General features: G+C 37.1%; 1 protein-coding gene across 1 annotated transcript in view; it reads left to right on the forward strand.

Moving 5' to 3' along the window:
- Positions 1–26,804, forward strand: part of LOC124621816 (probable E3 ubiquitin-protein ligase HERC1) — a 766,600-nt gene that overhangs the window by 111,808 nt on the left and 627,988 nt on the right. The window contains exons 11-12 of the mRNA XM_047147255.1: positions 18,196–18,324; positions 18,823–18,973. Coding sequence (XP_047003211.1) covers positions 18,196–18,324; positions 18,823–18,973 — 280 coding nt within the window. The remainder of the gene's footprint in view (positions 1–18,195; positions 18,325–18,822; positions 18,974–26,804) is intronic.

The raw sequence follows: 26,804 nt of genomic DNA on the forward strand, positions 1-26,804 counted from the left end.
GCTCCAAAGATACACTTTCTTGGATTAAGTTTCAATCTGCCTTGTTGGAGACACTTAAGAGCAGCCCTCCGTCTTTTTAAGTGTTCATCAGATATCTCTGAGAACACTATAATGTCTTCTAAATAACAAAGACACATCGTCCACTTCAGGTGACTTAGAAGATTATCCACCATCCGTTCAAAAGTTGCTGGTGCATTACACAAACCAAATAAATGGCATTAACTTAAACTCTTACAGGCCTTCAGGGGTGATGAATGCAGTTTTCTCATGATCAGCCTCATCTACTTTGATTTGCCTGTATCCCAAGTACATGCCCATAGCCCCCTTCAGACAGTCTAGTGGAAGGAGGTAAATGTCCTTTTTAGTTAACTTATTAAGCTTCCTGTAATCAACACAAAAGTTCCAACTGCCATCCTTCTTCCTGACGAGAACCACTGGTGACGACCATGGGCTCTGCAAAGGCTGAATGATGTCATTCTTTATCATTTTCCGTACCTTGTCGTGAATTATTCGACGTTTGTTGCTGGCACACGGTATCCTCTCTGCCTTATTGGTTGATGGTCTCCAGTCCTAATGCGGTGCTTCACCGTCGATTTGTCTAATTTGCTCTTCACCAGTGGATTGAAGCATTCAGAGAACTCTTGAAGAATGGTAAGTAGCTGCTTCTCTTGTTCCTTAGTGAGATCTGGTGATAGTCGAGCTAGAACAGGGTGTATACGCCACGGGACAACCGGGAAATCTGGGAAAAACCTGGGGAATTTTTTCATCTGGAAGAAAACCGGGAAAAACCCGGGAATTTTTTAGAATTCTGGGTATTTTTCATTGTTTTATTTTTCAGTTAAATTTTTGAAATTTAGCTGGTAAGAGCTGATACTCTGACAAAGTCTTTTACTGTATCCCACCACTGCAAAACAATAATGTTGCCATAAAAATAAACGAGACAAAAAAATTAAAATAAAACTTAAGTTGCAAAGGAAATGGGCCATTTACAACAAAGAAACACAGTGCACACGCAAGTGTCGGACAACAGCGAAACATGTCAAAGGCTATAGGACGAAGACTACGCAATTCTTCATAACAACAAACTGCTTCCGATGACCGTGACGTCACAACTGTTCACATCAGGTTCGTTTGAAGAGTTGCTAGTGGGCTCTTGCGCATGCGCTGTTGATTCGCGTATGAGCAGTACTTTCTACCTCTTCTGCCCCCTTGAAGTGTGACTTTTATGAGTGTTAGCTGTATCAGCAGTACCAACAAGCAGTCAGATGCTACGTGGAAACATTTTTCTGGTACACCCAAACTGCTAGATTTGCACTGTGCAGAGCAGTCTTAGTTGTAGTGGGGAGGGGGAATAGTCTCCACTTTCAGTGATTTTGCTGTTTACTCTTTATTTACAGCTCTCATGTTAAATGAAAACAAAATATAATTCTGTGGCCGGGAGCTATCAAGTGAATTAAAATAATTCACATATTTACGGAAGGCTAAAATATGTTATTAGTTTCAGTTTTCTGATTTTATTTTATTTCCACATTTTCGGTAGTCAAGCATTAATCGCCTTGCAGAACAATGAAGTTATTTTTGTCGATCTGCTAAAGAAATTTGCATTTTATTATTATTTTTCGCAGAGGCAGTAAATTTATTTGAAACAAAGTGTTTCATTCCACACCATTGGCTAGTTTCAACTATTTGCTAAATTTCAAATGCACTTTTTCATCTTCCGGCATGTATGGCATTATGCCATAATAAAGAACCAAACATGAGATAATTCATTCTGATAGGGGTGACAAAGAAAAAACTCAGACTGAAAATAAAAAGTTTAGGTACCCAGTAAAGGATGCACGTGAAATAACCAAAAACAAAAATGATCTATTGATGCACTGGAATATAATGGCTTAGGGGCAGAACTACCAAATCGTAAATACTAAAAAATCGACAACCTAAAAATTCTGCTTTCAGAATCTGTAAATATTAAAATAATCTGCCTAAACGAACGCTGGTTAACAGAAGATTGTATAAAAGTATTAAATAGTATTAATAATTTTAAGGTTGCTGCTAGCTTCTGTAGAATAACCAAATCTCATGCAGGCTCCTGCATTCTTGTCAATTCTTTTGTAAGTTATACAGTAAGAGACAGTTTTAATTATTTAGACGAAGAGAGCGTGTTTGAATGTTGCTCTGTAGAACTAAGTGATCTGAACACACTGGTTACAGCAAGCTACAGAATTCTGGACGTGCAGTAACAAAAGTGTTCTTAGCCAAATTTGAATGCCTCCTAGAAAAACTCCAGAAAGAAAGTAAGAAAACAGTTGTTATAGCAGCAGACTTCAACTTACATGTCTTAGTTGAAAGCAATGATTCCACAAAATTTCGTGACTTAATTCAGGAATCTGGTTTCAAGCTAAACTTTCCTGAAGGCACTAGGGAAAACAGCGGATCAGTGACCTGCATTGATAATATTATTACCAACTACAAATTTGATTGTGGAAGTAAGCACAAATACTGCTTAGACTTGGGTATTTCAGATCAGTCGGCTCTGTTTATTGAGATCCCAAAAGCAAATAACCTAAAGACTCCAGAAGTGTATATAAAAAGGGATCTCAGTAAAAGTAAAATGGATTTATTCTGCAGTAAATTAAGTATAATAAGCTGGCCTGTAGACCACAATAGTTTAAGCTCGATAAACTATGACAAATTCTTAAATTGTTTCTTAGAGATATTTAATGAATCATTTCCTTGTAGATATAAGCAAAAGAAAGTAAATGGTAAACTCAAATGGATTACAACAGGAATAAAAATTTCTAGTGCCAGAAAGAGAGAGCTCCACAATGAGTTAAAATCAAACAGAAATCCGGATTTTGTTACTTATGTCAAACAATATAAAGCTGTATTTAGGAAAGTTGTAGTGGGAGCTAAAAAAATGGCAAATAATAAATTCATACGAGAACACAGAAATAAGCCAAAAGCAGTGTGGTCAGCTGCTCAGTCTGAATTAGGAGCCAAAGTAAAAATTCATGAGATTTGGAAAATTAGACGTGAAAATGAAATTATAGTAAACGCTGTTCAGATGTCAAGTTGTTTCAATGAATTCTTCCTAAATGTAGTAAGATAAGATGTGGATATGACATTCTATCAAGGCATCACACATTTGGAAAACGGCCAGAACACATCTTTTAAACAATTTGAAAAAATCACCCAAAGGGATATGGAAAGGGAAGTATTGTCTCTAAAAAACAAAACCTCACATGGGTGGGATGAAATAACATCATATGTAATCATGTGTGTGTATGATATTATTTCTCAGTCACTGTCAATTACTATAAATCAGTCTTTTGAACAGGGATGCTTTCCAAATGTATTGAAATATGCTGAGATCAAACCTCTATTCAAAACAGGATTGACAGAAGATATGGGGAAGTACCGCCCTCTCTCTCTTTTGCCGGTCTTCTCTAAAGTGTTTGAAAAGATTGCAGCAAAACAAATTGATAAATTTCTTACTGTAAATGATATAATTTTTAAAAACCAGTTCAGATTCCAACAGGGTAAAAGCACTGTGAATGCTATAAATGAGTTTATCCAAAAAATATGCTCCAGGTTAGGTAATGGTAGAAAGGTCACAGGAATATTCTGTGATCTAACTAAAGCTTTCGATTCAGTGAGCCATGCATTATTCCTCCACAAATTACAGATGTATGGAATAGGGGACACTGCTTTAAAACGGTTTAGCTCATACCTGTCAGGTAGGACACAGAGAGTAGTTTTAACTTCAGATGGAACCAATTATTCCTCAGACTGGAAAACAGTTCCCCGAGGAGTCCCACAAGGTTCGATATTAGGTCCCTATCTGTTTATTTTTTACAGTCCTATTTGATGATGATACATCAGCTATAATTGAAAATGAGGTATCTGAAAGTATTCCAGAAAAAGTCAAAAATACTTTAGAAGAACTCGAATCTTCACTCTATCTAAAACTGAAATGATGCAATTTGAAGCTAAATCAGTACAAAGGACTGAAATAAAGATAACTTGCAATGATCAGGATATCACAGAAGCAAATCGTGTGAAGTTTTTAGGCCTAAAACTTGACAAAAATTTAAATTGGAAGGTACACATAGATTACTTAGAAAATAAACTGAACAACTTAGCATTTGCAATGTGTATTTTGTCAGGTGTCACAAACATGGATACCAGAAAGATAGTTTATCACTGCTACTTTGAGTCAGTTATTCGTTATGGCATAATCTTATGGGGAAATTCAGCAAATGTCACTAGGCTCCTAGTATTACAAAAGAAAGTAATTAGAAACGTGTCTCGCAAAAAAATGGGAATCCTGTCGACCAGTGTTAAAAAATGTAAAAATACTATCTATCCCCTCACTTTACATATATGAGGCAGTGGTATTCCTATATAAAAATCAACATACACTAGACACTTTCTGTTTTGACCGCAACTACAGCACTCGTCACAGAGATAACTTCAAACTTCCAACACATCATTTAAAACTTTATGCCCAAATTCCAGAGTATATGGGGTTAAAAATTTTCAACAAAATAAAAGGCTGTAATATATTTAAGATGGAGCTTGGTTCACGGAAAATATTGCTCTTTACTCTTCTGGTGGAAAAGTGTTATTTTTCTGTCGATGAATTCATTGAGGAAAGCTTCACAGTCTGAACACAGGGAGTGTATTATATGTATTACTTAATGTACATGTATAGCTGTAACTTAGAAATGTAAAATATAATGTAAACTTTAGTATTTCTCTTAAAAAAGAGAGAATTTTTTTTTTTGTAAACCTTGACATATCTCCTGTGCATCAAATAAAATGATTTGAAAATTGTGCGTGATGAGATGAATAAATCACATTTCACATATAGTATCGGTAATCCAAGAAAATTTGCATCCCAAAAACTTTATATCAGGTTGAATCTGGACATACTTTATGCCGGATTATGTATTTTAATACTATTTACGAAATTCCAATGTTTTTGGAGTGTCATGTGATGTCCTGTTTCATTTATGACGTAATGTAAGAGCTATTAATGCTATGCAAGATCTGTAAATGCTATATACATATGAACATATGGGCTTTCTATGTCATTGTAGTTGCACGTTGGCAGTGACATCTGTTTTCTGGTGTTGTCTGATAATTGGTGAAACGAATTCTAACAGGTCGCAGGAAAATATTGCTGAGTGTGGTTTGAAAAGCGTTACTTTCAAAAGTAAATTTAATTTTATGCAAGGTGAATTATTTTATGTACAAGAATTTCCTTTGAATTTCTTAAATTACAGAGTTTTTGGCTCTCGTTTCAAGCTCAACACTTTGGAGATCAGTCATTTACGTCATCATTTAAAATTTCACTGGCACATTTGCATGAAGTATCTTAAAGTGTAACACACACAAAGAAGACAAATACTATGCATGAAAGCTTAGCTTTTCTTGTAGCTGTACTGTGTACATTAATTTAAACCATTAATGTTTCCTATTTGTGTTTTAACGCTTCATAACAGTGATGTTGCTATCGGCTGACTACATCACATGCCCTGTCCTCTGAAGATCTGCTGTCATCGGCTGGTGAGATCACGTGATATGAGCTATGACTGGCTTAAAATCATCGCAATCTTAGTTTCAATAAAGTGCTGTGATTGGCGGAACTCGAATATGTACTTTCCTAATATGAAAATAGGCAGCGTACAAGTTGCTGCACATAGCAGCTTGTCCCAAAATGCTCATGTGGTATGTGTTCGTTTTCTAAAGTGCCCGGAAGTTCTACGCCAGTCTGTAAAATCTAAATCATTCAAAGACTGATGAGTTTTACAATTCTGAGGGAAGTTTACTGTCACTTAAACAGGGAAAATGTCTATTTTCACCCAGGAGAAAGTGTACTTTTAACTGGGAAAAATCTGGTCCCCCCCCCCCCCTCCCCCCTCCCCCTCCCGTATACACCCTGTAGAAGATCTTGTCTCGTAGTGGTAGCACCAATTTCACCCACAGACTTGGCATGGGAGGTTTCTATGATGCTCAGCTGTTTGGCAATTAACGGCTCAGCATTTGCTATGCACATGCGTCTTGGAAGGATCAGCGGTTCTCGGCGACAGCTATCTATCCACAGTTCACTGAATCCATTCTTAAACAAGACGACAGAGGCTGGGATGACCAAGTTATTCTTCAGTGGTATGCTTCTCTTACATTCCACTACAAGATCCATGGGTTGATGCATGGTATGACACATGGCAGTTACCTTTCTAGCACTGACTGCAGAAACGATCACTTCATCCAGCACACCGTAATCTCCACACACTCGGTTGCCCATCTTCCTGTCCACAGTATCTCATCTTGACTAACATAACCTTCGAGCGACCACAATCTATAATTGCCTGAGAAGCTTTCAAAAAGTCCCATCCGAGAATGATGTCATGACTACACTCTTGTAAGAGGATGAATTCTAAGGGCTGTGTATGGCCACTTATAACCACACGAATGACACATCTTTCTGTAGGTTTTACATGTTTCCCATTAGCTACCTTCAGCAGGGATGTTTCGTTGTTGATGAATACGGTTTTCTGCAACTGGCGACGGTACTTCTCCGAAATGACTGAATATGATGCTCCAGAGTCCACAAGAGCTTTGACTGGTTGGCCATCCATGAGGATATCGATGTAGTTTCCTATCATTTTTGTAGTGATCGACGGCGGAGGATTTTTCTCTTCGGCGGTCTCACCTCCAAGGAAGGTCGCAACCCCGCACCCTTTAATTTTGCAAGTTGAGGTGGCTAGGAAATTGGCTGGAACTTCTAAATGGTGATGGACACCTTGATTGGCATGTTGGGGAGTGTCCTCTCCAGCAACTAGCTTGCGGCAATGATGACCTACGTCGTTCTGCACCCACATCTTCTTGTTCATCTCCGTCGTCCCGGAGCTGGCATCGGCTAAGATCAATCTGCTGTCTTCTGGTGCAGGCGTCATAAAATATCCGCCGCCTTTCTCGACAATAGCGCATCACATGTCCCAGTCGTCTGCTGTGGAAACATACTGGTTGGTTATCCTGTGTCCTCCAGGTGTCAGTCTTCCTTGGTGCCCAAACAGGTTCCTCATGCGGCATTGTAGGAACGTAACTTTGCTTGTGTTTCGACTTTTTCGCTGTTTTAAAGGGAAATGAAGGACGAGAAATGGGGTTAAATGTCTGTTCCACTTCCTCCCTTATGACGTCTTGAAGCGTCTCGGTTTTTTGCTCGCTGTGAAATCCAAGTGTCTTTTGAACTTCCTCTCTCACTATCTGACGAAGAACACTTGTGAAATCAGTTCCTTCCTCCGTCACAGATGTCGATGTGACGTTTGGAAACCGTTCAAAACATCTTGTGTGTAATTATTTTTTGATGCATTGTCTCGATTACTGGCACCAATCTATGAAATCGTCTGCTGTCGAAACCTCCTTTGGGAGTAGAGCTTGATACACGTCCGCAGCAATGCCCTTCATGAGATGTGCAACCTTATCTTCCTCCTCCATTCTAGGATCCACTATTTTACATAGCTCCAAGATGTCTTGAATGTAGGATGCTGTAGTTTCTCCTGGACGCTGTACCCTGCACTTTTATTTAATTTCAGCCTTGCACTTTTGTCACTGTGTGTCGCCGAAATACTTGTGCAGTTCTGCCTAGAATACTTCCCAGCTTGTTAACTTCTCCTTGTTGTTCTGATACCATTGCTTGGCAGTACCCTCCAAGTAGAAAAATACATTAGCCAAACACACGGTGTCATCCCATTTGTTAAATTTGGCTTTACGCTCATATACGTTCATCCACTTGTTTGGATCATGGCCATCGTCACCAGAGAATCCAGAAGGACGTCTCATGTGTTGGCACACAGTTGCTGTCACCGTAATGTCCTCTTCTTCTTCTGTCTCCGATAGAGTGCAATCTGTTGAATATGGCTTGTACTCGGGTTTCTTGCCACGTAAAAGACAGCTCTGTTGTGGCCTGATGGGAACCACTGTGTCGTCGATAATGTGCGCTATCACAAGTTCCAATACCCGGCGCCTCCACCAGAATAGTATCAGTAATATTAAATGGCTACACTATGATATTGCAATAGGAGGTGATTTGAATGCTGATTTTGATGTTACTAAATGTAAGGGTAGTGTTGCAGATCTGGAAAACTTACTAAGACAATACAATTTACATCATGTCAATAACAGACCCACAAGAAACAAAGCATGTGTAGATAACATCTTTGTAAACTTCAAGACCACTGAAAAGACATGTGAAGTTGTAGTGTTCCCATTCTCTGACCATGACTCCGTTTTCCTAAATTATGCAAGTAAAATTCCCCTCAATAGGAGCAATGCAAACAAACCTGTCTCAACAGTTGTGATTACCAGATCCGTAACTGAGGATAAAATTAACACATTTTGTAATTCCCTTGCTGACGGAGACTGGTTTGGCCATTGTAGTGTCGATGGACATTACACATCAAGTAATGACCTGCCAGCCAAAATAATATTTGATAGATTTTTTAATGCATTCTTGACCCTATTTAACCATGGTATTCTCATAAAGAAAATCAAAATAATGGACAGCAGCCACAAATCCAGATCTCAAAACGGACAAAATATATGGTACATTAAACAGCTGACAGATCTAAAGAAACAAGTTTTGTTACTGTACAACATATACAATAGTATGAAGTCTGACAGTGCCAAATCAGCCTATGTGAAATGGAGGAATGAATACCAAAAAACCATCCTGCAAGCCAACAAAAAACTTAAAATGCCAACAGCATACATAATTCCACCAGTAAATCAAAACCGCTTGAAAAGTAATTAACAGTGCTGCCACAGTTACTAAAAAAGACAAAATTAATATCCCACCTCAAACACTCAATGAGTTTTTTATTAATTCAGTGAAAGAAATAGGGGAAGCAATTATCAAACCAGACATTAGTCCATCAGAGCTACTCTCCCAAAATTGGGGTAGACAGTCACTAAATACAAGCAAGTCTCGCCTAGGTTTGTACAAGTGGTCATAAAACAACTGAAATTATCTGTTAGCTTAGATATATATGGCATATCATGCAACCTGCTAAAATAGGTGTGTGATTGCATTCTGTACCCTTTAACCCATTGCATAAACAGGTGCTTACTTGAGGGATATTTTTCTGATGAGTTAAAACTGTCTAGGATCGTCCCAGTATACAAAAAGGGAGATAAGAAGTCTCCATCTAGTTACAGGCCTATGTCAATAGTACCCGCATTCTCCAAGGAAATAGAATGCATCATGTACCAACAATTATCATCTCAATTTGAGAATCTAGGAATAATTAATGCTACACTATACGGGTTTAGGAAGAATCTGTCGACCATTGATGCAATCAACATGGTAGTCAGCTACATCCTCAAAGTTTTTGAGAACAAAGGCTTTGCTCAGGTCTCATTCTGTGACCTAAACAAGGCCTTCGACTGTGTTGAGCACACGCCACTACTAGAGAAACTAGAATTCTACGGCATCAAAGGAAACAGTCTCAGACTATTAAAAGCTTATCTCAACAACTGTAAACAGGTAGTTTGTGTTGGTAAGGAAATTTCAAACATAGAAAATTTTAAAGTAGGTGTGCCTCAGGGATCTGTACTGGTCCCCTTCCTGTTTCTGATAATGATCAATGACCTCCCCTCGTTTAGTAGATCCACCACTGTATTGTATGCAGATGATATGACTTTTCTTCATAGCAGTAACAATCTTAATGATCTTAAAACCTGTGCTGAAAATACACTCACTCACACAGCATATTGGTTGAGAGCAAATGGTTTCCTGCTAAATGAAAATAAAACTCAGCAGATAATCTTCACTCTAAGAGACAAGCCACTATCTGATGACCCTAGTTCTGTTAAATTCCTGGGAGTTTATTTAAATGAAAAGTTATCCTGGGGCCAACATGTAAACTATATTAGTAGTAAGCTATCTAGAGTAATTTATTTATTAAGACAACTCAGAAATTATGTACCTGAAACATACATCAGATCATCTTATTTTGCATTTTTCCAAAGTATAATATCCTATGGCATTATCTTGTGGGGTAACTGTAGTCATATACATGACATCCTATTATTGCAGAAGAAAGCCATTAGGATAATTACAAATTCTTCACATAAGGCTCACTGCAAACCCTTATTTGCTAAACAAAAAATTATGACAGTAATAAACCTCTATATATACAATGTCTTAATCTTTACGAAGAAGAACCTACAAGATGTGAAATGTAGAGAAAATGTACATTGTTACAACACAAGAAGCATCAAACACATATACACACCTTACCACAGATTATCAAAATCGATAAATAGCTATGATGTCACAGGGCACGAACTATTTAATAAGCTGCCACATGCTATACGGGATCTTCCTGAACATACATTCAAAGAAAGACTGCATGAATAGTTTATTGCCCAACCATTCTGTGATATCAATGAATTCTTCAATGGTAAAATTCAGTAATCCAACAGATGACCCACTGTACATTTATTGTAATATAAGCTAAAATATTTCAGTAGTCAATACCTTATCACACTGTATTATAAATTGTATCTTCATTTGACTTTGTCAATTTCTGTAATGGCCTAAAGACAATAAAATCTTTATTATTATTATTATTATTATTATTATTATTATTATTATTATTAGCAATTCAGTTTATCCGTATACAAGTTATAAGATAAGAGATGTGTTATAATTGTTGTTGCCAGTGCTTGATCTGCAACATGTTCTACATAGATAAATTTAAGAAACTTCTTCCTTCATCACCAGATTTGAGCACAAACAAGAACTAGTATCCTAAAAGTATCATCATTGTGTGTGGATCCTTTTATTCCAATTTCTCTAGAAGCATGGCACCTCTTAGGGCAGTTCCCTGGCTTCATCAGATAATAATTGTTTCCACAATAACTTTTAAATTTTTTTCTGATCTCCTCATCAATTTTCCTTTTTTCCTCGTCAAAGGTACATCATAACATAAGTGCTTCGCCTTCTGGGACCTTTACATGATTTGCTTACTGCTTGGCAATGAATTTATGACATTTATTGTCTACCTTGTGATCTAAGCTCTCTTAAAGCTTTCTTCCAGTTATTAAAAGGCTTACTAACAAAAGCTCAAAGTTCCCTGCATGACATTAGAACATTCAGTCCATGAGTGCCAGTGATATTGGGGGTGGGGGGTAGGAAGGTTCTTCTTCCCAGGAACTGGAAACTTGGAAATATGTGATGGAGTCCAGGGATCTTTTACTTCAGCTATTCCTCATCATTGGTTGGAGGATGACCACTGTATCTCCAGTATCATAATCCATGGACCAGGTGCAAATGTTGTCAGCACTGAGAGAGATCTTCACCCCCACCCACTCACCACAACATTCCACAGGCAGTGGCTCCAAAAGTACTTAACCACTTCCCTCTCCACATGACATGCAGCTTATGCCTCAAGAAAAATTGGGCTGACTATAACTTAACTTTGTCACAGATATTTTTGAACCCGTAGACACTCAGCATTTTGGTTCGGCATATGTGGCACAGAAAGCATGAACCTACATCAGCATGGTCGAACATTCACACAACCCTTCTTAAGTATTACTCTTTATAAAATTGTATCACACTGTGCAATCTCAGTGCTTATAGTTTCAGTTTACTACAGAAGAGAGATTTGAAACAAACCTATGCTTTCTGTTATACTTTTATACTGCATGGAGAGAAAGTTGCTTTAGAAAAATTATAAAATCTTTTTTTAGTCATTTAAAAGTGAGTTGAGATTTACACTACCAGTATATGTGCCTCTAACTATTAAAATTTCATTATCATTGAACTAACATGTTTCAAGAGTTTTAAAATGAGCAGTTCTTAACAAAGTTGCCAAAAACATGGTCAGTTATTACTATGATCATAAAAAATAGTTATTGAACATTAAAAACAAATTGTTTTGTGGCTTAACACAGAATCAAACAAAGAATGTATTGGTACAACAAATTCTGCAATAAGCATGTTGGTTCGCTATTTCGCTTGTAATTAAAGCCTAAACTTGAGTGTTTAATAATAATAATAATAATAATAATAATAATAATAATAATGTTTATTCAACATCGAATAATCAAATACAATCCCTAGAAATAATACAGTTTCAGGACATCATACAGATTATTCTTCTGAATAAGTCAGTTTATAAATTACAAACTAAAGATTTGTTTGTATTAATAAATTTTATGTGGTGTCACCACCAGACACCACCCTTGCTAGGTGGTAGCCTTTAAATCAGCCGCGGTCCATTAGTATACGTCGGACCCATGTGTCGTCACTATCAGTGATTGCAGACCGAGCGTCGCCATACGGCAGGTCTAGTCTAGAGAGACTCCCTAGCGCTCACCCAGTTGTACAGCCGACTTTGCTAGCGGTGGTTCACTGCCTACCTACGCTCTCATTTGCAGAGACGATAGTTTAGCATAGCCTTCAGCTACGTCATTTGCTATGACCTAGCAAGGTGCCATATTCTGTAATTAGAATTAATTCTGAGCAGACAATATTGTGAATTGTACCATCAAGAGCAATGTTCATCATTAATGGATTAAAGTTAAGTATCAAGCTAATTAGGCCGCCTTCTGAATTCTAATTCCTTGTCATGTTCCAGACCTCACGTCAGTATAGTTCTTCCCTCCTCACGCCAGCCTGCGTGAGTTACAACGGGTGCATTTTGGCCTCCTCTAGTAACACGGTGTTGGCACTTCCGCCAACACAACATTTTACATTTTGTTGGATTTTACATTTGGTAGTATACAATCACAATATTACAAATATTGTTTTTATCAACATTATATTAGTTGTAGGTTACTTAAAACTATGAGCTTCACATACTTATGAAGCACTTTTCATACAGATATAATACTCGTCTCGGGAATAAAAAGGTTTTCAATTAGAATTCTTTTTAGCTGATCTTTTAATTTGTTAGTAGGAAGGGTTGTGAGACTTTTTGGTAGGGCATTGGCTTGCTTCAGCCCAGCATGAAGTGCAGTTTTTTCTTATAAAGCTGTTCTGTGGCTATTTTTATGGTATCTGAACTTTTGCCTTGTATCGTACTGGTGCAAGTCACAGTTGAAATTTGGATTTATTCTTTTCACAAGCAATATAACTTTCAATATGTATACACCTATAATGGTAAGCACACCTAATTTTGGAAACAGATTCTGACATGATTCTCGAGGTTTGGCACCACAAGTAATTCTGATAACTTTTTTCTGTAGTATTAATAATGTACTTAGGTTGGCTTGAGTTGTTGCACCCCATATTTCTACAGCATAGTTTACGTTTGATGAGAATAGGGTGTGATAAGCAGTTTTTAGTACACACATGTCCTTACAATATTTGCTAGTCATATTTATAGCAAACACATTCTTCAACAGCTTACATGCTAAGGAATCAATATGCATGTCCCATTTCAGGCTGTCCTGGATTGTAATTCCCAAGAACTTTGTCCATTTTTCCTTTTTTACAATGTCATTTCCTATGGATAATTTCATGTCAAATTCTATTTGTTTCCTTGTGTTATATTCCATCATTGCAGTCTTTGAAGCACTTACATTTAGATGGCTTTCATTAAAATACTTGACTATTTCATTAGTTACACTGTTGCACACTACCTCCAGACTCTCATAGTCTTTGTGTTTACACACTATTGATGTGTTACCTGCATACAATATTTTTGTGCAGTTAGGAGAACAATACTGTATATCATTAACATAAATCAAGAAAAGAAGGGGTCCCAAGACAGAACCTTGAGGCACTCCATATTTGATATCAGTAATTTTAGATTTGTAAGACCCACTGTTTGTTTTAAGCAAGATAAATTGTTTTCTATTGCTCATATATGATTTTATTAGCTCATAGCCAGTTCCTCTGATACCCAGGTTCCACAGCTTGTCAAGTAATATGGTGATGTTGACACAATCAAAAGCTTTTTCTAGATCAAGGAACACTCTAGTTACATACTCCTTGTTCTCTATGGCCATTATTATTTTGTCTATTAATTGTGCTGCTGCTATTGATGTTGACTTGTTTTTCATAAAGCCATTCTGATTTTCAAATATTAAATTGTGTTGACTCAGGAATGTCATTAGTCTAGTATAAATAACTTTCTCAACTACCTTAGAAAATGCAGGTAAGATTGAGATGGGGCGGTAGTTTTCAATTTTAGATTTATCACCTTTCTTGTAAATCGTGGTTACTTGTGCTGTCTTTAGATTATCTGGGAAACAACCCGATGCAATTACATCATTTACTGGTGTGGCCATGGCATCAGATATGTTGTCTATGCATCTTTTCAGTGTACTGATAGACAATTCATCATAGCCTGCAGATTTTGTATTTTTTAATGACATTACTATGTTTTTGACTTCCTTGTTATTGGTTGGGGCCAAGTATATGCTTTGTTTGATTGGAATGCCCCTATATCTATGCTGAAGATTCTTAAAATGCTCATTGACAGATTTTCCAACAGAAGAAAAGTACTCATTAAAAACATTTGCAATCTGACATTGACATTTCATGATATGCCCTTTATGGTTTATAGTAAAATCACTTGTTGATCTGTCCTTACAATCCCTAAAGCTATTTATTACTTTCCAAACAGCTAAACCTGTGTTAGTAGAGTTCCTTAACATTGTGGCTACATATTTACTTTTAGTTTTTAGCAGAAGATCTTTATAGTAATCCTGGTAGTTCTTAAATTCTACCTTTAGTCTATTATTATTGTTATTATTTATCATTGTATATTGGAAAAGTCTAAGTTTCTCTCTTGCTGTTTTTACTTCATGATTTATCCAGTTATTTTTTTATATCTTTTTGCAGTCATTTACTGTAAAGGTCATTTCTGGACATGAGACATTGAAGCAATAATAAAAATCTGATGAAAAATCACTGAAAGTAATGTTGTTTTTTTCACCCCATTGTAAGCTTTTCAGCAAACTGTTGGGATCTTTAACATTGTCGTCATTGGTGATTCTTTTTGTCACATATTGTTTCTCTTTTCTATTGACATGAAGATTTTCAGCTTCTATCAATACCTGTACTGCATGGTGGTCAGAAATGGCAAGCTTCAGAACTGATGCACTGCATGTAAAGTGGGACATGTTAGTTATAATGTTGTCAATGCATGATTTTACACTATTGACCTCTCTAGTGGGCTCATTTATCAGAAATGTTAAGTTAAATTGAGCTGGTATTAGCATTAGTTTTTTTAGATACAGAGTCATTGGACAGCAAGTCAATGTATATATCTCCAGTTAGTATTATATTAACCCAGCCATTTTTATTGCAGTGTTTACTGTCAATGACAACAAGCAGGTCATTAAGAACATCAAAGAAACTATCTAGGCTACCAGATGGAGGTCTGTATATGCCTATAATAATTAAGTTCTCTTTCCCCCACTTATAATTAATTGCTGCTAGTTCTATTACACCCTCAGTGCTGAAAGCACTTACATCTATTACTCTATAATTACTACCACTGGCTGCAAAGATAGCTACCCCACCACCACATTTCTCTTTTCTACTGAAGGCAGAGCAAAAGATCATGGAAAGTGGCTTACATACACTAATTAGCTCGTCTGTGTACCAGTGTTCACTTATAACTAAAACATCAGGGTTATCAATTGCTGCAATGGTATCCAACTCGTTGTGCTTATTGCCAAGACTTTGAAAGTTCTGCTGAATTAATTTGAAAGTGAGTCTGGATTGTTGAACGCTTGATGGACGTGTCACCCTACCAGAACCACTTATACATTTATCCAAACTACAAATACAAAGCAAACAAAACTATTGTGATTATGCACAATATTCCATAAATTAGTTATTACAGCTAGCAAAACCTGTAAACTATAAATTATGTTGTCTTTTGAAATGAGTTCTTGTCTTTTTATTTGGTCTTTGTTTTTCAGAAATAAAACCAAAGAGAAATTTATGACTTATCCATTTCATAGTTTTTTTCAAACATGACTATTTAACAATTAAACACATACACACACACACAGTTTAAGCTCACTTGATGCATACTGGCCAAAACTGTTACTTTTAATTGTGGTTAACCTCCCTTCCCCTTATGTATGTCCATACTGTTGTAAGTAGGTGTGAAGTCATTAACTGAAAAGAATGTGAGACTTGAAAGTACTTTCTCAATCTTTTCAGAGTCACATTTGCTTTTGTAAAATTAAAGAATTAATTCAGAATGACGTAACGATGCTGGAATATGTGGAGTTAAAAATTCAAAATATTTTCTTATTTCATTTTGATCTTGAATGAAACTTTTAGTACCTGACATCTGTTGTTCATAAATTACAGTAACATTTTTGCTGTTTGCTGCATTGGATGTGACTGAATTCTTATTTGCCTATGCAGCATAATTTATTGTTTCCATAATCATACCATGTTGCAGCTAACACATTTCTGACAATATTATGGTGAAATTTAATGTACTTCATGTTTACTCTTTCTTTTGCCCAAAAATAATCATTAATGGGGAGGAAGAGGTATGGAAAATGCAATTTAAGATATTGAAAGCAAGGAATAGTTGCCTATGTCACGAGAAGTACAGGTATTACTGTACAAAAATAAAACTCGGTAATGGAACTGTATGTTATAGAAAGGACAAAATTTCCCCCCATAATTGTAATCCTTCATCACACGATCATGATTTCAGACTATTATGCTGTTCTCAAGTGATAGCTCAGTATGAAATGTTTCAGTGCATAGTGTTCCTTTGAAGATGACACTGTCTTAGAGTCAACCATGTTTACATATTTCCTGTGCATGGCTGACATGAGGATAGTGTCTTCTGTAAAAGGAACAATATGTGTTGATACACTTCATAGTAAGTTGTCAATTGAGAGGTTTTTGTAAGTTTCTGCCTTCTGACTGGTTTGATACGACCAACCTCTTCGTCTCAGAGTAGCACTTGCAACCAACGTCTATACTTATTTGCTGGATGTATTCCAGTCTCTGTCTTCCTCTATAGTTTTTACCCCATACAGCTCCCTCTAGTATCACAGAAGTCATTCCCTGATGTCATAACAGATGGCCTATCATCTTATTCCTTCTTCTTGTCAGTGTTTTCCATATATTCCTTTCCTCTACAATTCTGCGCAGAACCACCTCATTCCTTAACTTATCAGTCCACCTAATTTTCAACATTTGTCTGTTGCTCCACGTCTCAGATGCTTTGATTCTCTCTCTGCCAGTTTTCTCACAGAGTGCCATAATAGGCCAAAATCAAGCATCATGGTAAATAAACACATTCAATAACAATCCAGGAGGGAAATATGATTTCTAAAACATTGATGGACTCTGGATGCAAGTAAACAGAAAATAACTGGAACTGTGTGCACTGCTGTTACAGTCAGATACCTGTCCTATTACCAGAGGAAAAGAGAGGATGGGATGAGAGAGAGAGAGAGAGAGAGAGAGAGAGAGAGAGAGAGAGAGAGAGAGAGAGAGAATGTTTGAGCATCCAGTTAGCAGACCATTGATATAGTAATAGTGTAGATTGAAGTATTAACCTGTGAGAAGAATGGTTTTTTGAGACATATATTAGATAGAAAAAGCAGCACAATACTGTAAAGTGTGTACTGGAGATTTTTCACTTTTGATGCAGTAAATTATTAATAGCAGTTTAGAGTAATGAACTGTGAGAAGTCTCATCTTAATAATGGTAAAACAGTCTTTACAGTCTATGTTCATTTTAAAAAAATGTAACAACAAAGAAAGTCGCTAGCCTACACATACATGCAGGCTATGTAAACAATAATAACAACAACATTTTAGGGTTGGTAATGATCCGTATGTTAAAATGGATGCTGTTTTGATGAGCAACATAATTTGCATGCAGATTTCTAGATTTTGCAAAAACTCCATGTAGTTTTTGTACACTATGAAAGTTAAGTGATGTGTCAGCTAATCTTACCCTTACAGTGTCTTTTGTATTACTACTACTATTACTACTGCTGCTACTACTACTACTACTACTACTTATAATAATAATAATAATAAAATAATAATAATAATAATAACAATACATCCATGCATTACGAATTACAGTGCTTGTGTTCAGGCAACAGTAAAACAAAATGAAAATGTACTGCTAAAGTGGTAATATATGATCAGTAGCATGTTAACTCTGTTTACAGAGAGAAGCACTTGTTTGTGAGCCTTAACTTGCGCCTTTTGTGTGCTCACTTGTCTTTGGCTCTTACTGGTGGCTTGGGCAGTGCTGTGCTGGGAAGACAAGCTAAAGCACTACGACAGTTCCTTTTCAGGTATTTATTTGGATTTGCAAGGAACACTTATTTGATCTTAAGTAACTATTTCTTTATTTTGGTTGCAATTACTGTGATTGTGAATTGAGATAGAAGCCCATTCACCACACTGTAAATGAATTGCTTTGAATGATAAATGTATCTTCTGTATGCACATTGTTAAACTTTTAAAAGTGTTATAAGAATGGAGAGTACTGTTCAGGGCATGGTACTGAAAGTAAAAATTCCACAAAGGTTAATTTGTAAGTATATTATTCAAAGAAAGCACATCATAATTTATGTAAAAGAACCTTTAGAACTACTGATTTTCTTCTAGTTCTAGTGCAGTAGAAAAAGAATGTAATCTTGAAAGCTAATGAGGTTATTGGGTCATTAAGTACACCTATGAAGGACTCTTAAATTTGCATCAGAGTGGTTAACTTTATATTTTGTGTATTGTTTCAATCCTTCCATTTTCACTATCATAAAATAATCAGTATCTCATATCTGCTGTTACAGGTTGGTTGACTTGTCAACCCCACCGTGTGTGGAGAAAATTATTAATGAAACACTTGCAATTGGTGCTCCAATGTTGCTTCCACCACTCAAAGAACGCATGGAACTCTTACATTCACTACTACCTCAAGGGCTAAACCTTTCCAAAGGACAGGTAACACCTAGAAAATACTTGTTATTGTAGTTTTTGTCTGGTGTTATTTCCCTCAATGGTAACGGTACACAAATCACACATTGCTTTTGAAATATACGGCTTATCATTAAAATTGCAACTCTCTGAAGATGGCATGCAACAAACATCAAATCGGCATGAAGTGTACTACGTGCTTGGATATGCAAATGATTAGCATTCTCTCACAACCCCACAAATTAGGTAGGAGTAATTTCATCTACACTCTGTAGACAAGGAAAGATTATCCAGTGGGTTTCTCATTCAGATATCGCATTTCATTCTTCATTGTTTTTGAGAAAGTAGTGTTATGTCTTGTGTGGAAAGGAGAAAAATCTACCAGCACGTGTCAGACTTTGACAGTGGTAGGATCATGGCCTTTCGAGATTGCAATTCATCGTTCCACAATATTTCTACTCACATTGGTTGAACTTCCATGACTGTCATGCAAATATAGAATAGAATTCCATCTTGGATTTTCCATTGTTTGAATGTAGAATAGATGAGTTGAAGAGGGCTACACTCAATGCATAACATTAACTGCTCCATGCTGAGTTTATCTGCAGCAAGACAAGTATCTGTATGATCAGGGTAATGACAGGAAGAGCACCAGGGACTATTAGCATGGTGACCTATGCTTTCTTGACACAGCAGCAGAGAAAGATACACTGACATTCGTTTATTTATCTATTTCATCTTGGAGCATTTTGCGTGTTATTGATGTCCATAGTATATTCAAATTGAATTATGCATAATGGTATATATAATAATAAAGAATATAGTTAAGTCATGTAGATTTGCATACAAACATACAATGAGCATAAGTTAAAACTTTAGACCTTTCTTAGCAAAGTCAAAAAATTTCTCTATGGCATAGAAGGCCTCCTTTGTAAGCCAGTTTTGTACAACATTTCTAAAGATTTTTTACAAGGTAGTGTGTGCTTCTGGCAGCAGTGCATTAAACAGTTTTATTTCAAGATATGTATAGTTTTTGTAAGTCTTGCTTAGTCTTGTAAAGGGTTGGTCAGTCTTTTCTTTGTGACGTGTATTGTGACAATGGAATGATTGCCTTAATCTGGAGCTCTCATGGTTTTCTTTTGTGGGGACTAGACAACTAAGTATAAATAGTGATGGGACTGTCATTACACCCAGTTTCTTGAAAAGTGGCCTACAAGATACATTGTTCTTAAAATACTTGCTACACATCTGATAGTCTTTTTCGGCCACATAAAAACTCATTTTGTCCCAATGCAGATGCCCCAGAGCAGTATGCAGTATGTCATGTGGCTAATAAAAAAATTTATAATAGTAGCTGAGCATCTTGTTTTCACACAAGCTCTAAGTTTATGTTACAGATATATGACTGTTGATAATTAAGTGTAGTTAGAACCTGTGTGGAGGTTCCAACCTAATTTGTAATCCAAGGGTACACCAAGAAACTTAACCGACATACAATCACTGTTGGTATTGCTAATACTAAAAATAACATTTTTTGTTTTATTTTGATTCACTGTTAATTCATTATATTTAAACCATTTACTAGAAATTCTCAGGATAGCTTTGCTTTGTTCCCTTAGATCCCCTGTGTCATTTACAGTTGCAAAAAAAGGTGATATCATCAGCATACAGAACAGATTTACATGGCTTGATACTAGGCAGTTCATTAACATAGATTCTAAAAAATAAGGGTCCCGGCACAGAACGTTGAGGCATGGCTCTTGAAACATCTAGAAATCCAGTGCTCATACCCAACACTAACAATGGACACAAGCATGTCACCACATTGTATTTTGAGATGAGTTATAGTTACGTGCACAGCTTCACAGTGGACATATCCATGTGTGGAGGGTCAAAGGAGAATGAACATTGCCAGATGGCATCCAGCATCATCGTACATGTTGAGCACTTGATGTGAGCAGAAGGGGTGCAGTTACGTACACAACTTAATCACTTTTAGTTTGATTAGCCGATAATTTGGACAGTGGGCACTACATTCCTGACATGTGGCTGTGCCCTATCTTCAAGGTCTCTGTGATATCTTCTTGCAAAACCACATGTTACCCATGATGTCGTGACCTCTTTCTTTACAGGGGTATTAGGTTATTGCTCTGGTCTACATTTTCTCCAGATCTCTCATCCAATGAAAACGTGGTCACAAGCTACCGATAAACTGGCATGCCACCACTCGCCAGCCACAAGGACTGATTAACTCTGGCAAAGAGCTGAAGCAAATGTGGAAGGATTTAACCTATGTCTGTCATCGGAGTTCAGTTTGACTCAATGCCCAGTCACGTTAGAGTCCTTGTTGGTGCCAGAGGTGATAGCTCTGTGTGCTAAATTTTGCCCCTTGAACAACTGAAGAAAGTGGAAAGTGTCAAGTACTTGGGGAGTGTGATATAGGAAAATGGAAGTAATGAGAAAGAGGTCAGTGAATGTGGCAGACAGGCAGAAACATTCATGAGGAGTGTTAGGAATCTGGTTCGGAACAAAGACTTCTCACAAAAATCCTTTTCCTGCCTGCCTAACCTAAAATGGGCTATAGAACATAGAGTATTCATATTACCACACTGGTCAATTAACAATATTAAAGAACATGGAATCCTACATCTTTTGGCATATGTAATGCATTTTTGAGAAAAAAAGTGGACAATGTATGTTCTTTTCCTGTACTCTTCATATATTAATGACTTACCACACTATATTCTTGAAAATGCAAACCTAGTTCCTTTTGCTGTTGATACAAGTATAGTAATCACACCCAACAAGCAAGAATTAGCTGAGCAAATTGTAAATAATGTCCTTCAGAAAATTATTAGATAATATTCTGCAAATGGACTTTCACTAAATTTTGAGAAAACACAGTATATACAATTTTGTACAGTAAATGGCATAACATCATTGATAAATATAGGCTTCGAACAGCAGTCTGTTGCTACGGCAGAATATTCAATATTTCTGATGTGTACATTGATGAGAAATTGAACTGGAAGAAACACACTGATGATCTGCCGAAACAGTTAGGTTCAGCTACTTATGCCATTAGGATTATTGCAAATTTTGGCAATAAACATATCAGAAAATTAGTCTACTATGCCTATTTTCATTCACTGTTTTCATATGGCGTCATATTTTGGGGTAATTCATCATTAAGAGAAAAAGTATTCATTGCATAAAAGCATATAATCAGGATCACCTTGCAGACATTTATTTAAGGAACTTGGCATATTCACAGCACTTTCACAATACATATATTCACTTATGAAATTTGTTATTAATGACCCATCCCAATTTAAAAATAATAGTGAAGTACATAGCTACAGCACTAGAAGAAAGGATGATCTTCACTGTTATGGGTTAAATCTCACTTTGGCATGGAAAGGAGTGAATTATGCTGCCAAAAAAATCTGTTTTTTGCCAAATAGCATTAAAAGTCTGACAGAATGCCAACCAGCATTTAAAAACAAGTTAAAAGAATTTCTGAATGACAGCTCCTTCTGCTCAGTTGATGAGCTTTAAGATATGAAGTAGTAACTGAAAATACATATATATAATCTGTGTGTGCATGTGGAATGAAAACTGAGGTTAAACTGACACATTCCACATCATTACAAAATGTCATATTGATAATCTGTGGAACCAATGAAACAAAAATTGATGAACTCTAGTTCCCCAAAAAGTATTGAAGAGTGGTATCAAACAGTTAAAAAGGACTGCAAACACAAGTGATAAAGTTGAGTATCTCTCTGATGTCCCACATTGCTGATTTGCACAGCCACTCAAAATGACTTTAGATACATGCCTGGTAGTTGCCTTTACATTTCCCTGACCCTTGCTTGATGGCTTTGATTTGTCGGATATAATCATCACAGAATATGACGTTTATCCCACATATGAGAATTGTTATAAGTTACCTTTATAGTAAATATCAGTTGCTGCTACTGCTATTGCCATTGTCATCAGTTTGAAGAGTGATTTGATCCATGACTTCAAGTTAGTGTTTTCCAAGGATTTTCGTACATGCATAAGTACTGTGCCATACATCCACTTGGACCTGCATACTTTGTTCAAGCTTTGATCACCTATTACAATTTTTATCCCCACACTTTGTTCCATTACTGAAGTAAACATTCCTTTATGCCACAGCTTGTACCCTCTGTCTATTCCTTTTCTTTTTATTCATGCTGTGCCCTTTGATTCAGTACCTCTTCATTAGTTAGTGGTTCTACCCATCTAATCTTCAGCATTCTTCTGTAGATTCTATTTTCTTCTTGTCTGTACTGCATAATGTCCAGACTTCACTTTGGTAAAAGCTACACTCAGACAAATACCTTCATAAAAAGACTACTGAACACTTAAATTTTTATCAGATGTTAACATATTTCCTCTTTCCAGGATGGCTTTGTTTGCTATTGCTAGCCCACATTTTATATCCTCTTTACTTTTTACCTCCATTAGTTATCTTGTTGCCCATGTACTGAAACTCACCTAATACTTTTGCATCTCATTTGATAATCTAAACCCCTTAGCATTAGCTGAGTGAATTGATTACCCCTAATTACCAAAGTTTGGCTTTATTCCTGTTCATCTTATACCTTATTTTAAGATACTGTCCTTTAGTATCCGACAGAAATACAGATTCCCCTCCCTATGGAGGAAAGGTCAGAGATATTTGGGCTCCATAGAGTGGCTGCAGCTTGCTCCTTCCGAGGGTGCTACCTGAACTGAGCCTGTCCATTGATGTGACAGTCCCTGTAAATACCGAAGACCTGGCTTTGTGGGGCAGTTCTTGTTATTTCTGAAATCTTTGATATGCACCATTGATAGTAGAATGATTGACTTTATCCATGTTTACTTTTTTCGATTCAGATTGCTTCCTAGATTTTTCTCAAATGCTTATGACATCTGTCACACCCTGGGCTTTGCTTCTGGCCAGCTGCTCACTTTGAGAACTCTGCTGTCATCAACCACAGAAACTGCCTGTTTCTTCTACTGCCACTGTGACTGATGAAAAACTGTGTTCTGCCTATGCAGAACAGGATGGAAAACCATCCATTCTGATCACTGGTCTTCCAGTTCCTTTTCTGTCTCTGATAATGTTGCTGGCAAACCTTACAATTGAAGTTTCTTTTTCCTCAGCTTCAATTCCCTTTCCTGATTACTCCTCCATTTCATTTACTGATGTGTCAATGTACAGGTTGAAAATGGGAGATAGGCTACAATCCTGTCTTACTCTCTTCTCAATTATGCCTCCCTTTAATTTTCGTTGTCTCTTATAACTGCAGTCTGATTTCTGTAAAAGTTGTAGATTACGTTTCACTCACTAAATTTTACTTCTGATAACTTCATACTTCGAAAAAGTATTCAAGTCAACAACTTCAAAGTCTTTTTGTAAATCCACAAAAATTTTAAATATAAGTTTCCCTTCTTTCAGCACTGCTCTGCCAAGTTATTCTCACAAGCTCCTATCTTCTGGCTCAGCTTCACCCCTATCCTTCATATTGCCTTCAAGTTTATTTCCATCTATATATTCCATGTGCCTTTCAGTTCCCATCTTCGCGTAGTACTGTTTTGCCATCTGAGCTCTTGGCGTTCATACACGTTTCTCTTTTCTCCAAAGGCAGCTTTAATTTTCCTGTAAGTGGTATCTACTATTCCTATATTCATATATGATTCTATAGCTTTGCGTTCCTTTACTACCCGTTACTGATTCATCACTTTGCTGTTCATGTCAATCTTATTTTTTTAATATTCCATTTTGCTTTTAATATTTGCTGTATTTTTATATTTTCTTCTTTGGTCAGTCAAGGTTAATATCTCCTGTGTTATACAACAACATCTTCGAGGCCTAGTCTTTTTGCTTAGTTCATCTTCTGTTGCCTTCCCCACCTCATCTCTTAAAGCCATCCATTCATCTTATATTGCGTCAGTGTCCCCTGTTTCAGTTACAGGACCAAATTCAGGTAGAATGTGTCGGTGTAAAAGTTGATGTGCATAGTGTTTGGGGACAGAAAGGGTGTTCTTCTCATTGAATTCCTACCCGCAGGTGAAACTGAACTCTGATCATTACTCTCACTGCAAGAATTACAACTGACCATTCACTACAAGACTTACTGGATGCTTTACAGTTATTTTATTGATCCACTATAATGCATGGTCATATCACATCTACATCCGCACTATGCAAATGTTAAGTGTGTGGTGTAAGCTGCCGCGGCCCCCCCCCCCCCCCCCCCCGCAGCCCCCCCCCCCCCCCCCCCCTTTACATATCAGTTTGCTGAAAATGTTTCAGTCTGGCTGTTTGATAATTTTAAAGACATCGGACACCTAGATTAGCTGGTTTGTTGAGAGGTAAACTTACTCCCAAGTTACATGCATTGGTAGTTACTCTCAACCGTGTAGCCTATGATACATGCCTTATCTACTCCTTTCACACTAACACAAAAATGTGTTTAGGTTATAAATGAGGAATATACTTGAATGGAACACTAGATTTGTTCGATTATTGATTGTAAATCACTTTAACACGGATTCAAGTTGCACTTGCACTACACTTGCATATACTCATCATTCACAATATAAAATGATTTAATTGGATAGATAAAAGACCTACTCAAAGGGGCAGCAGAACACACATATACAAGACTGTTGTGATTAGCAACCTTTCGGAGCCAGTGGCTCCTTCTTCAGGCAGAAGGGTTGAAGGGGAAGGAAGAAGGGTGAAGAAAAAGGACTGCAGAGGTCTAAAAAAGGGGGTAGATTTTGAGAAAGTCACCCAGAACCACAGGTCAGGGAGACCTACCATACAGGATGAGAAGGAAAGACCGATTGTTGGGGACTGCATTAGATGAAATTTGAAAAACTGAGAGCTTAAAGGTGGAAGACAGCGTAATATGCAAACAGAGATTACTACTAAAACATTATGCACGAGTTAATAAGAGTGAGAAGCTAAGTGCATTGTACATAAAAGAGGTGGCGGGGGGGGGGGGGGGGGGGCAGTGAAAAATAGATGGGAAAGAGAATAAAAGATGTAGAAAACTAAAAACTGGGTGAAACATAGAGTAGTTACAGTGAAGGAAAGCTGAGACTGAAGAAATTAATGTAAATTAAGGCCAGCCGGGCGGTGAGAAGCAAGGACATGTTGTAGTGCAAGTTCCCACTTGCAGAGTTCTGAGAAACTGATGTCTGGGGAAAGAATCCAGATGGCAGAGCATACTCTACAACATGACATTCGTGACCTCGGCACCTGTTTCATCACGTGCACCATCTGGATTCTTCCCTCTGACACCAGTTTCTCAGAACTCTGCAGGTGGGAACTAACACTACAACATGTCCTTGGTTCTCGCCACCCATCTGACCTTAGTTTCCATTAATTCCTTGTGTCTCAGTTTTTCTTCACTGTAACTACTCTTTGCTTCACTCCATTTTAGTTTTTCTACGTCTTTCATTGTCTTTCCCATCTATTTTTCATGTCTGTTATGTACAATGCACTTAGCTTCTCACTCTTATTAACTCATGCACGATGTTTTAGTAGTAATCTCTGTCTTGCATATTGCCCAGTCTTCCACCTTTAAGGTCTTAGGTTTTCAAATCTTGTCCTATGCAGTCCCCAACAATCAGTCTTTCTTTCTCATCACATACAGTAAGTCTCCCCTGACCTGTGATTCTGGGTGACCTTCCCAAAATCTAACCCTTTTCCTAGACCTCTCCAGTCCTTTTCCATTGCACTTCTTCCTTCCCCTTCAACTCTTGTGCCTGAAGGAGCCACTGGCTCCGAAAACTTGCCAGTCACAACAGTCTTTTATTTGTGTGTTCTGCT

The sequence above is a fragment of the Schistocerca americana genome, chromosome 7 (genome assembly GCF_021461395.2).
Source record: "Schistocerca americana isolate TAMUIC-IGC-003095 chromosome 7, iqSchAmer2.1, whole genome shotgun sequence".
In the NCBI taxonomy this organism is placed as follows: Eukaryota; Metazoa; Arthropoda; class Insecta; order Orthoptera; family Acrididae; genus Schistocerca; species Schistocerca americana.